Below are 11,170 nucleotides of genomic sequence, written 5' to 3'. Positions count from 1 at the left end.
TTTAGCAGAATTGCTGAGACCATGGGTGGCCACTGCTCGTGTAGCTGAAACAGTGGGTGGTTTGGTGGTTGGCTTAGGAGAAGATTTACTTGTAGCTCCTACAAATGCTTCCACAGGACTCTTACAACAGAGAAAATCTAGTGCACTTCAGGGATGTACATGTGCAGGGAGCTATGGTTGCCTTCTGCTTGCCCCAGCTTCTCCCAGCCCAGCTTCTACTCACACCCTCTCGTTTCCTGACATTTAAATGCTCTGCAAAAAGTTTGCACAGTTGGGGGACACCAGTGTCCCAGTGAGCCTGGAGCAGACACAGTGACAGCCACAGCGTGCGCTGGCTCTGCACAGGCTCACAGACAGGCCAGGAAATGAGGAGATGCCTTCATTACTGAAACAGCTCTTGCAGTGAGGCAACATTGTCACCCTTGGTGACTCGTTCAGCACCTGAAGAAGCTCCTGCTCCCCATGAAGTGCTGCAGACTGTGGATTTTTTGCTGGAGGGGAAGGGCGAGCTCCATTTTTCAGTGACGTTGGGTGATCTAACACCTACTGGTGAGTCATCTCATAACCAGAGGGAGCCATTAAATGATTAGGAGAAGATTAGCAGCAGTAAAAGATCCTTGGCACACAGCTAGAGAGCTCCCAGAAAGTTCTAGCCATTAGGTGAGTGCACGGCCAAAACATTAAAATACAAGATTTAGTGCTCCTCTCGCTAAGCAGAGAGGTGAATTAGACCAATTACGTTTTCCTGGTGTAAGGTTCCTCCACTGCCAAAATCTGAGTTTGAAAGTTGTGGACCTAAAGCAGGGGGGGCAGGAGCTGGATATGGAGTATCTTCCCTCCTCTTCCCAGGAGTCTGAGCAAATCCCCCCTTGCAGCCCTCCAGAAGAGCTAGCTGTAGCGAGGGGTAGATCTGTTCTTAGCTTTGTAAAGCTCCTGAAGTACTTTTCAGCCAGTGATCTCATTACACTGGAAGATATCCAGGGGCTCTTACGGGAACCTTCATCAACGTTATTACAGTCTTGTTCTGAAACACCTCATGGTTTTTCTTTGCAGTGGGTGCGTATGTGTGAGTGTGTTCACTGACGCACTGTCCTTTCAGGACTCGTTTTTAGGTGTGCAAGGATTTCTGGTGGTCAACCAAAATTGCCAGATCCTGCGTTGTCTGAACATAATGCAAGGAGAAATGACATCTCCCCTGGGTCCATGTATCTCTCTCCTCATATTAGGTAGGCAGCCAAGTGAGCAATTCACTTCCTGTTTTCAATTTAAGATGCATTAGAAAAGTAGTTTTGGCACCACTGGTGTGGCTCTGAAAGGGAGCTGGGGAGCCTTAGCTAGCTGCCGGAAAGCAGTTGCTCTGCCCTCAGAGAGGGTGAGCAACCACCTTGGGTAGAACCAGCTGCGTTGGTGTCTTGGACCGACACTATTCCTCTTCTCCGGAAAAGTGAGTATGATTATGTGCCCCCAGTGCTGTAAACGGTTAGCCCAGAAGAGAGTCAGCTCCAAACTGGAGCTGTGGAAATGCAGCTACTGAATATAGTTGAGAAAACCACGTCAACCAGGTAGGAGCAGGAACTGTGACCCTCCGTGTTTCCACCCTTCCACTGGCACCAACACAGCAAACCAGACGACGCGCAGGTACGTACATGCAGTGGGGTAAGGACCAGCCTCACAAGTCCTCCAAATATGGGGTTTGCTATTTTATGAAACTTCTACAGTAACATCTCTTCCTTTCCCATTCAGCAATGAACATATTTAACTAGAAAGCAAAGACAGAGTAGACTGGCTGGGATGTGAAGCCAAAGGAAAATTAACCTACTCTTTAAATGTGCCTTATTTAAGTTTTTGGGGACAAAAGCTGTGATGCTGTGTCTGTAAAGAACTAAGCAGCTTAAGCCCCTTAATACTAAATTATTAGTCATATATTTAACAGTGTTTATGCTAGTAGCGACAAGTCACTGGCTAGGAATCAAAAGGTAAATTCGATAAATTGACTATTACATCCATTATTCTAAGAGCTGTTTGCTTTATTCCATTTGGGAGCAAGCTCAAATGTGTCTGTGCTTTAGCTGTCAATTAACTTGCTCTCCTGCACTTTGAATTAAAAAGGGTTGTCTTCAGGCTCTTGTCAGAGGAGCTGCAGAAAGTCTTGACGGGGCAATTTATGACGCTACCAGCTCTTGCTGCTGAAACTCAGTAGCCCTGTGGCTGAGTCAGAGAAATGGAGGGTGTAACCAGCCACTGCTTCAGTGCAGGGGCTGGTCGTTAGGCTGAAGCCGACTTATACTGCCAAGTGATGATCAGTTGGGCACCGAGACAGCTGTGGTGCAGGCAGCTGAATACTTGGGGTGGAAAGCGTCAACAGAATGGGCAGGGTGAAGTGCAGGCACCGGTAACTTGTACCTCTACTATGTTTTGTTTGACTGCTATAACCAGAACACACTTAATTATATTAAGATGGCTCTGCTTGGAGACACACATCTTGCATCTGATATGGAGGTGGTCAAATTCAATTTATATTTGCTTTCACTCTGCATTTCACACTTTACTGCTCATCTGCATTGGCAAGGTGGTTTCTAAAACTGAACAGACAGGAAAGTGTGATGCTGTAGCGTTTTGGTATGCCAAAACTACAGTGAAATGACATTACCTAACTTGGACAAGCAAGAACGGAAAAGGGAACTCAAATGCAGATGATCCCAGAATTTGGTAAATTTTTAAAAGAAAAGATTACAAAAGGAATATCCAAAATAAATAGCTGGCACCATTAAGAAATGTGTAATATTTCTCCTGCATATGTTCGGTGAAAATATATTCCTTATCCACAGTACATAAACAGCACCCAGGAGTGGCACCTGCTCAGCATGCCTCAATTATAACTTCATTAAATGCCTTATTTTGTGCAAAAATTTTTCCGTGTTGGTCTCAGTAAGACCACCACTCATGACCACACTTGAAGTGTAATCACTAACAATGGGATTCAAGTTTTTTTATTCCTGCAGACCTTATTGCTCTGGACTGTCACAGTATTCTCTTCTTACAACATGTAAGAGTTCTTGGGTCAAAGTAAATTTTAAAGCTTTATTGGTCTAAATAAAAAAGTACAAAACATTTTTACAATAGAACCTGGTTATTTTTCTGTGATTTAGCAAAACCAAGGGAACAGGTTCTTTGCATGCAGAACTCAGGACGCACCCAGGGCTGCTGACCTTGCACGCCAGGCCTTCACCTTCCAGAACGCAGGCTTCAGCTCAGTGAAACATCTAACTTGCTGCCGGGGCGGCGGTCTTCTGACACAGCCTGGCCAGCAGTCCAGCCATTTGTAACAGTGAGTTCACACCTTCTGCTATCTTCATATGAGTGTACCCAATTTCCTGGTGATAAAGACATTGCAAAATCTTCTGTTTTCTACCCCAGTCTAGGCATAATATGACTAATGACTAAATAGAACCTATCCCTTACTACTAAGAGACCAACTTTGAGTCACTCAAACTTCTCAGAGAAGTGTATCTTCTCTTGTAAACCAATTAGAATGCCCTTTTTTTTTTTTTTTTTTTTTTTAATCAAAGCCTATATTTCCCCAATTCATTTATAAGAAGCAAGGTGCATACATTTGAGGACAGGTTTTAAATCTGAAGAGCAATTCCATTACACCAGTTTACCAATTGTCAACTGGCTGTTAATATAATTTAATATTTTACTATCTATTGGACTAGAATCAAGTATGCGCTTGAAGAAAGTTCTCAAGGAGTTATTTAATGCTTTTGATGTAAATAATAAATTCAGTCAGCATTACAATTGTTATTAATTCTAGTTGATCACTAAAGTGACTTTTGCCACTTCTGTGGGTGGTTATGGTTACACGTTAAACTTCAAGTGACCATTCTTGCTGACAAACTGATGATGCAGAGTGGGAAAGAAAGCAGCAATGAGTTAAGAAATACTTTTTTTGCGCTACTATATAGCAAATCTCAAACAGAAGACCCTGAGCCTGCCCCTGTATTAGGGATCACATCACCTTCTTAAAAACGCCCAAAAGACCCCACTAGGAGCTTGATTAGTACTAACCTTGATAAATTCCAGTTTCAGATATTCTGGCATTTGAAAGGTTTTACACACACGGAAGATGTTGCCAATCACATCTTCTGGAGCGTATCCAAGTCGCCACAGGTGGGCAAGAATCTGTGCAGGCAAGAATAATCCCTCAATTATCTGCAAAACTTATCAGGTCAGTCAGTCAAGTATATTCACTTTTGGAAGAGCTGTATATAACTACTGGAATTGCATGTACTATTTATCAGATGATTTAACCTCAATTGTTTAGGAAGTAATTTCAATACAACTTGCTTTTTTGCTTGTGGGCTTATTAATCTGAACAAACCCCTGCATAAAAAGGATTTAATTCATCAGCTTATTTACATGGTATTGCCCTTATCTTAAAAAACAACACACACTGTGAATTCTTCAAAACAAACAAGAATTCTGTAGAGAAGAATTGTCTGTCTACGCCGACACAACACATGAAAACCAACCTTGTATGCTTCATCAATATTTGCATTTATGCAGTGTTGTATCATTTCTTTCACAAGCAGAGGATGAGGCTCGTCACATACCTATATCAAAGAGAAATATTACACTTCAAAATACTAGAAGGCTCTGCATTAAACCTTTGGTATTTTCACCAAGCTTCTATACAGCTACAGTACTGAATCACACACATTCTATAATACAGATTAAATTTTAACTAATATGACTTTTCATCTATCCTGCCATGGCAGACTCAATGGCACGAAATGAGAAGACCCAAGTAATAGATTCAAAAGTTATCACTGTGAAATTTCCCAGCAGTTATGTGATTCATGTACTTTGAGAGAGCTGGAAAGCCAGAAGGTATCAGGCATGCCATTAGGGACTGCTAGCGCACTCTCCCTTTTCAAAAGGCACACGCACTTTTTTACAGCCTAATGCTTTAATTGCTACATACGTAGTGCTGTCTGCATACTGGCAAAGCACTTTCAAAGGCTTATATACCTGATGGAAGTTCTCACACAGCTGTAGTGCTAAAATTCTAGCATCACTGTTTTACGCTACTACTAACCTTAAAGACGTTTTCACTGTTTATAAAGCCAAATCCAGAATATGTGGACTGTAAGTTGTTTAATGCCTGTGAAAGAAAAAATAAGACTTCATTTATTTTTGGAAATGCTCTACTTCTCACTCCCCTCCTCAGGATGAAACACACTTTTCAGAAAATGATGCCAAATAAGCAGTTTTCAATTAAGCAACAGAGTAAACCACAAATGTATGCAGACTTTGTTTCCTCCCACAAATTTGGTATCCAGTTCCCACCAATTTACTTTTAAGAAGCAGATCCACCTTAAAACCTCACAAAACCAAAGAGTTTAATTATTTTTGTGCCACAGGTCACATCCTCTTTGCTTTACCTCTCCAAAGATAAATCTTTGAGAGCCACAATTCAAAGGTTTTTTTGCTTTAAACAGAAGCCTTTATTTCATTGCCTTTCTTCTTTTACCTGTCTCATATCTCCTTGGGCTGTGAAGATAATGGCTTCTAGTCCATCATCTGTATATGGTACATTCTCTTTCTCAACAATTTTCAGTAGCCTTGCAAGGATTTGTGAATCTGTCAGCTTGGTGTAACGCAGCACTGCACACCGTGATTGAATAGGTTCTGAGGACAGAGATGCGTAATTAGCATTTCCCTCTTCTCTCAAAAAAATATCATTTGTTTTCATCTTGGAAGAAGGTATCTCAGCTTCCAACTCTTCATTTGTCTTCTTTTAAAGAAAAAGAACATGTCAGCTCTAGACAGAATATAGCATCTCCTTAAGAGCATACAATTTTTACAGTCCTTCACTTGAGCCCAAATGTGCTGCTTGAGTTTTCCGAGATATGTGCAAATATATATATGAAGCTCAGCTTCTTCTGTTCTCCTTGTTTTCTGAATGTATATGTTTCTCATTGCTAAACAAGAAAAGTCTAAAGGTCTACAATGTGTTAGCCTGTAGGCAAACTTTTATGTTTCAGAAAGCAGGACAAGAAAAGGGGTTTAATACCCATTAGACAATACATCAAACATCTTAAACTGTAGCAGAGTTGGATGGAGATTAAGCCCAAAGTAAAGAAATCTGCTTCTGCAGTCATGCATAGCACTATCCATCAAAAACAGCTGTTCAGAGGGTTCACCGGCTACACAAATATACTCTTCTTTTATTAGCTGAATGTACAGGTGGTTTGATTTTTCAGAAGTACCAGGGTTTCTTGCAATGAGCAGGTCCAAGGTATTTCTGAAAAGTGCCTTGGAAGTTAGCCAACAGTATGGAAAACATATGACAAAACCCCCCAGGGACTAGCAGCACTTTACCTATGATTTTGTCAGAGGCATTGCACGCAAGTGCGAAGCGTGTTGTTTTGGAATAAATTTCCATTGTTCTTCTCAATGCTTGCTGTGCTCCATCTGTCATGCTGGGGGAGAAAAGAGGACAGATTTAAGCCCTACACTCACAGGTGCAACCTAATAACTATTTTTACACAAGCTTCAGAGTTTACTGATATTAAACAGTGCTTTGTAAATTACTTGATATTCTGGCTTGATAAACTAAGCAGCTTTCTCTAGTCATGTGAACAAATCACCCTGCAATGCAGGTAGTCACCAAGAGCTCTATAAAACTAAGACACAAAAATAGATCATTAATACTCTGAAGAATACTGCTAAGAATACTACTACTTATACGCAGATGGAGGAGAATGCCCCGTTTTCATCCAGTGAAATTGTCTACGTAAGCCAGACTCTTTTCCAAGGGAAAGAGACAGTAAACTGGAAGATGCTGTTTCATATCCAGATAAATTACAAAGTGTTTCACCCCAATATTCAGTATCTCCTTTGAAGCAATGATCTTTGCTTGATATACGTAATCTGGTAAGAACACTGTTCAATGCATATTTATTTCCCAACAAATTATTTTTGATAGCCTGATAGGAACATCTAAGACTGTCCAAGAGAGCAGCTCCACAGACAGGATAGATGCAACACACTTCACATAGTAGCTGAGGTTAAGAAAAAATCAACGCACCTGTCTGCTTCATCAAGGATGATTATTTTATGCCGACCTTTTGGAAGTGTGACCTTTTGCTGGGCAAACATTTTGATTTTGTTTCTCACAACATCAATGCCTCTGGAACAATAATTCAAGTGATTCATGATCAATTGGGTGAAATTACATAATAGATTTTACTCAGCAGCCACATCAGCTGAAGCGGTTCTGAGCTCTCTATTCTCCTGCTGTTTGTTCCTGCCCCTTCAGCTGTGCCAGTATAACTGTTGTGAAACCATGTTGTAAGCCAGACTGCCTAACTGATTCAGATTTAAACACCAATACTCGTCATTTCTGGAGGCTTTGAAAAAATAGTTTAACAGTATCAGTATATATGTGTCAGTAACCTTACAGTACTGCCACAAAATTACTTATGTTTGGCAAAAGGTAGGGGTAATAATTGAACAAGGGCAGAAGCGTTTAACACTGCTTTGCTTCTTTGCCAGTACTTCACACAGCTACATCCACAGACCCAGCTATAACTCAGAAGAGTTTAAGAAAAACAACTGGACAGACTGCATCATTTTAGCACAACATCGGTGCTTTCCTAGACTGAGTCCCAGCAAAGACTTACTTTTAAAAATAAAGGACTTCAGTTTTTTGTTCTGTTTAGAAAATGAATGTTGTGATTCTATAGCTCTTCTATAACTGGTATTAAAAAAAGCAGGTAAACTGTATTGTACTCATAAACAACCCTCTAGAACATGTCCTCAGTATACTTCAGGACAGGTCTGCTACAGAACTTGGGAAATATAATCAGCCCTTAGTGCCTGATCCTTGGAGTAGAGTCAGTGTCCTCTACATACCTAACACCCTTATCCTACATTTTAATCCTCAACTGCCCTTACAGTGCTAATTTCTATCACTTCACTTTTTTTCTTAAGCATTGAAGAGTTCCATTGTAAACAGTTCCATTGTAAACAACTTGTTCACTTTTCATTCTTAGGAGGATCTTCATGAATGCAGGAAGCTTAACTCTTTAAAGTAAATTCAAGAAAACAGTACCATTATGGATTCTGCACTCCATCTGTTTATATTTTTGTGCATGAAGGTACCTATCAAGTTTATAAAACATCAAGTAATAATATCTGTGTTGACAGGTGGACATCAAAGGTTGCCTAACTTTTAGCTGGAAAAATTGCATTAAAACAAGTACTAGAGGCCTTACTGTAGCATTAAGCCTATCACGCTGGCCTGAGTTGAAACTAAAAATAAAAATGGATACTTGCTGCTTCATTAAAAGTTTGATAAGGTTTATTCATTCTCACCTGTCATTTGAGGCATTCAGCTCCAAAACAGCATCCTTTAATGCAGGACCAAGCAGAGCGCGAGCCAAGCAGAGGATACTGGTGGTTTTACCTGTTCCTGGGGGACCCTAAAAATGCAAAATGCAACAATTGCTGATAAGTTTAATATCATTTTCTACGCTGTACACTCTACAATGCTCTCCCGTCATGAAAAACAGCTGCAACAGAGGAACTGCAGGCAGAACACCAGACTAGAGGTTGCCTGAGTTCGGGATCCTGCCTCCAACAGAGGAGAGAAACGCTGCAGGGAAAAGCACGAGACATGCTTCAATAGGCATCTGAGGGCCAGGTCAGGTTTTAACAGAAAACTGTTCACCATTTGTGTATTCTGCCAAGAACACTGCTCAGTGACCATACAATCAACATCTCTTACCAATACTTTCAGGCACAACGCAAATCTATACTGGGAGGCTTTTGTGGCTAGATTTCAGAAGCCAGGACCAACACAGTGAAATACAGTACAACACAACAATACTTACAGCAATTATAATATTTGGTACGTTCCCCTCTTTTGCAAAGACCTAAGAAAGAATAAAAATTTAAAAAACTATGTAATAAATAGTTTCCAATTCTATTTTAATAATGAGAAACAGAGCTACAGTTTCTTTTCTTCCCTCCTGCTTTCATTTTTTGAACATTGCTGCTTTAATGTTTTGTTTTTTCAATTGAACGGTTAGAAGTCAGTCCCTAGAATAATATGGAAGAACTTAAAAGCACTTAATCCCACAGGTCTTTAGTAGTCTTGCCTTTCCTTTGCATCTGTTATATGTTTGCTAGTATAAGCTTTCTGTTAACAAATACTGTGTTCACAAACTCACTTGTCAAGGAAAATATTTTTCCTCCAGAAATTTATGTTTCTTTCTGTTGTTCTATAAATTATATTTATTCATTGAAACAATATTATTATAACAGCTACAAATTCTCTAAGTTGTATCAAAACAGGGCCAATTTAAACAACATTCCAATTCAAGAAGGCATTATTTCCTTGAACACCACTCAAGCATGTCCTAAAATAAGTAATTTCTTGAGTATATCAGAAACTTTTTTTTCCACATACTCAACTATGGATGTAAAAATACAAAAGTGCTTTTACTGGTCTGCGGATCTACGCAGAATTGATTTTTGAGCTAACCTCTCAAAAAAATGAAGGGACAGCTACACACCTCCAACCTGCTCACCGTATCTTCATTTCCAACTATTTCACATAGTTTCATGGGTCTGTATTTTTCCACCCTGTAAAAGTAAAACCCCACACAATTCAGCACATCTAATAAAACTTTAATAGTGCTTTACACTGACAGAAGAGGAGGATTACGCTAAGATAGCACGCGGCAAAGATGACTTGATGTGTCTTTAGGGCAAACGCTGCAGGGTGCCCCCTCACTGCTAAGCGCAGCATTCCACAACACTAATTCCTGAAACGTTGTTTTACTTCCGTTGGTATAAAAAAAAGGAAAAGGAATTAAAAAATGCTCAACTCGGACACGAGTTTGGTGCCTCAGTCTGACAGGGCTAAGGGGAGACGCCGCCCTGTGCGCTCTCTCACGGTTAACCCAAGGCAGCGCTGACTTTATCTGGACTCGATAAGGACTTCTTGCTTTCTGCCCTAGGCTGCCCGGTGCCCTCTCCCCACTCACTCCCACTTCACAGGCCCCAGCCCTGCCTGGGCAAGTTACCGGCTGCAGGCAGAGCCCTCACCGCTGCCAAAGCCACCCACTTCCAAGTCAGACCCAGGTCCTGCAGCCCGGCGGGTACGGGGGGAAGGCCCTAAGCCGGCCGGGATGGGGATGGGGCCGAGGATGGGGATGGGGCCGCCCCGCAGAGGGAGGCAGGGTCCGGCCTACACGACCCCCTGAGCGGAGGCGCCGCGCGGACACAGGCCCGACAGCGCGGCGCGAGCCTCCGCCTTCCCGCCAACGGCGCGCCCCGCCCCCCGCTCGCCCCATAGGCTATGCCACGGTAAGCCCCGCCCCCATCACGCTCTGCACCAATGGCCCTCGGCCCCATCTCGCAGGCGCTCAACGGCCGCCCAGGCTCCCTCGGCTGCAGCCGCTCCCCCCAGCCCCGGCGCAGGCCGCGCCGCCTCGGCCGCTCACCAGGGCAGCTCGTAATGGCCGCCGCCGGCGGGAGCGGCCCCAGGGGGGTCGGTGGATCCCCGCTTCTCGCCTGCCGCGGGCCCGGCCTTCTCGTCCCCCACGGCCTCCACCTCCATTTCCATCCCGGCGGCGGTTGGCCCGGCCCGGCCCCTGTCTCTCCGCCGCCTCTGTGAGGGGAGGGCCGCGCTCTCGGGCCCGCCTCGCGGGGCGGGACGGCGAAGGCCGGCCGGGTGGGTTCTCCCCCGCCCTCCCCCCGCGGCCGGGCCGGGCTCCAGCCGGCCCCGGCGCTTTCGGCGGCAGCTCTGGGAGGCCGCTGAGGGGAGGCGGCGGGGCTGGGCTTTGCTGGGGAGGGACTGGCGGGTAGGCCTGGGGGCCGCTCACGGCACGGCTGGGTGGGCTTGTGCTCCGCTGTTTTAGAGTCTGACTGCTTTTCCTGACCTACTGACTGGTTAAGTGTTAATTAATAAAAACAGTAATATGTTTGCACTTCAGGAGTCTAAACCTTTGTTTCTTATTCTAGCTACCTTTATTCCCCCCTATAAAATGAAAACAATAAAAGATGCATCACAAAATACCGTAAGTAGTTATGTTATAATGGGGGTATGTGGTTGTGGTGCTACCGTTAGAATTTGGGTATCCGTACTGGTTTTAAA

At 43.1% G+C, this 11,170-nt stretch overlaps 1 protein-coding gene across 1 annotated transcript; it reads right to left on the bottom strand.

The window, feature by feature from the left end:
* Nucleotides 1-3,071: 3,071 nt before the first annotated feature.
* Nucleotides 3,072-10,761, bottom strand: RFC2 (replication factor C subunit 2). Its single transcript, XM_030029175.2, has 11 exons — nt 10,518-10,761; nt 9,585-9,654; nt 8,901-8,942; nt 8,383-8,489; nt 7,094-7,195; nt 6,385-6,485; nt 5,534-5,691; nt 5,099-5,164; nt 4,533-4,613; nt 4,069-4,182; nt 3,072-3,374 (listed from the first exon to the last, which is right to left on the bottom strand). The coding sequence occupies exons 1-11, from the start codon at nt 10,637-10,639 to the stop codon at nt 3,264-3,266; spliced, it is 1,074 nt and encodes a 357-aa protein (XP_029885035.1). The 5' UTR covers nt 10,640-10,761; the 3' UTR covers nt 3,072-3,263.
* Between the last annotated feature and the right edge of the window lie 409 nt (nt 10,762-11,170).

The sequence above is a fragment of the Aquila chrysaetos genome, chromosome 10 (genome assembly GCF_900496995.4).
Source record: "Aquila chrysaetos chrysaetos chromosome 10, bAquChr1.4, whole genome shotgun sequence".
Lineage (NCBI taxonomy): Eukaryota > Metazoa > Chordata > Aves > Accipitriformes > Accipitridae > Aquila > Aquila chrysaetos.
Note: the sequence above shows the minus strand (reverse complement) of the source record. Positions and strands in the feature narration are given on the sequence as shown.

Coding starts and splice junctions, on each gene's coding strand:
- RFC2 (XM_030029175.2), bottom strand. CDS start 10,639: ATGGAAATGGAGGTGGAGGCCGTGGGGGACGAGAAGGCCGGGCCCGCG. Junction 8,490..8,900: donor TACCAAATATTATAATTGCT/GTAAGTATTGTT, acceptor TTGCATTTTTAG/GGTCCCCCAGGAACAGGTAA. Junction 4,183..4,532: donor ATATTGATGAAGCATACAAG/GTTGGTTTTCAT, acceptor TTGCCTGCACAG/ATTCTTGCCCACCTGTGGCG.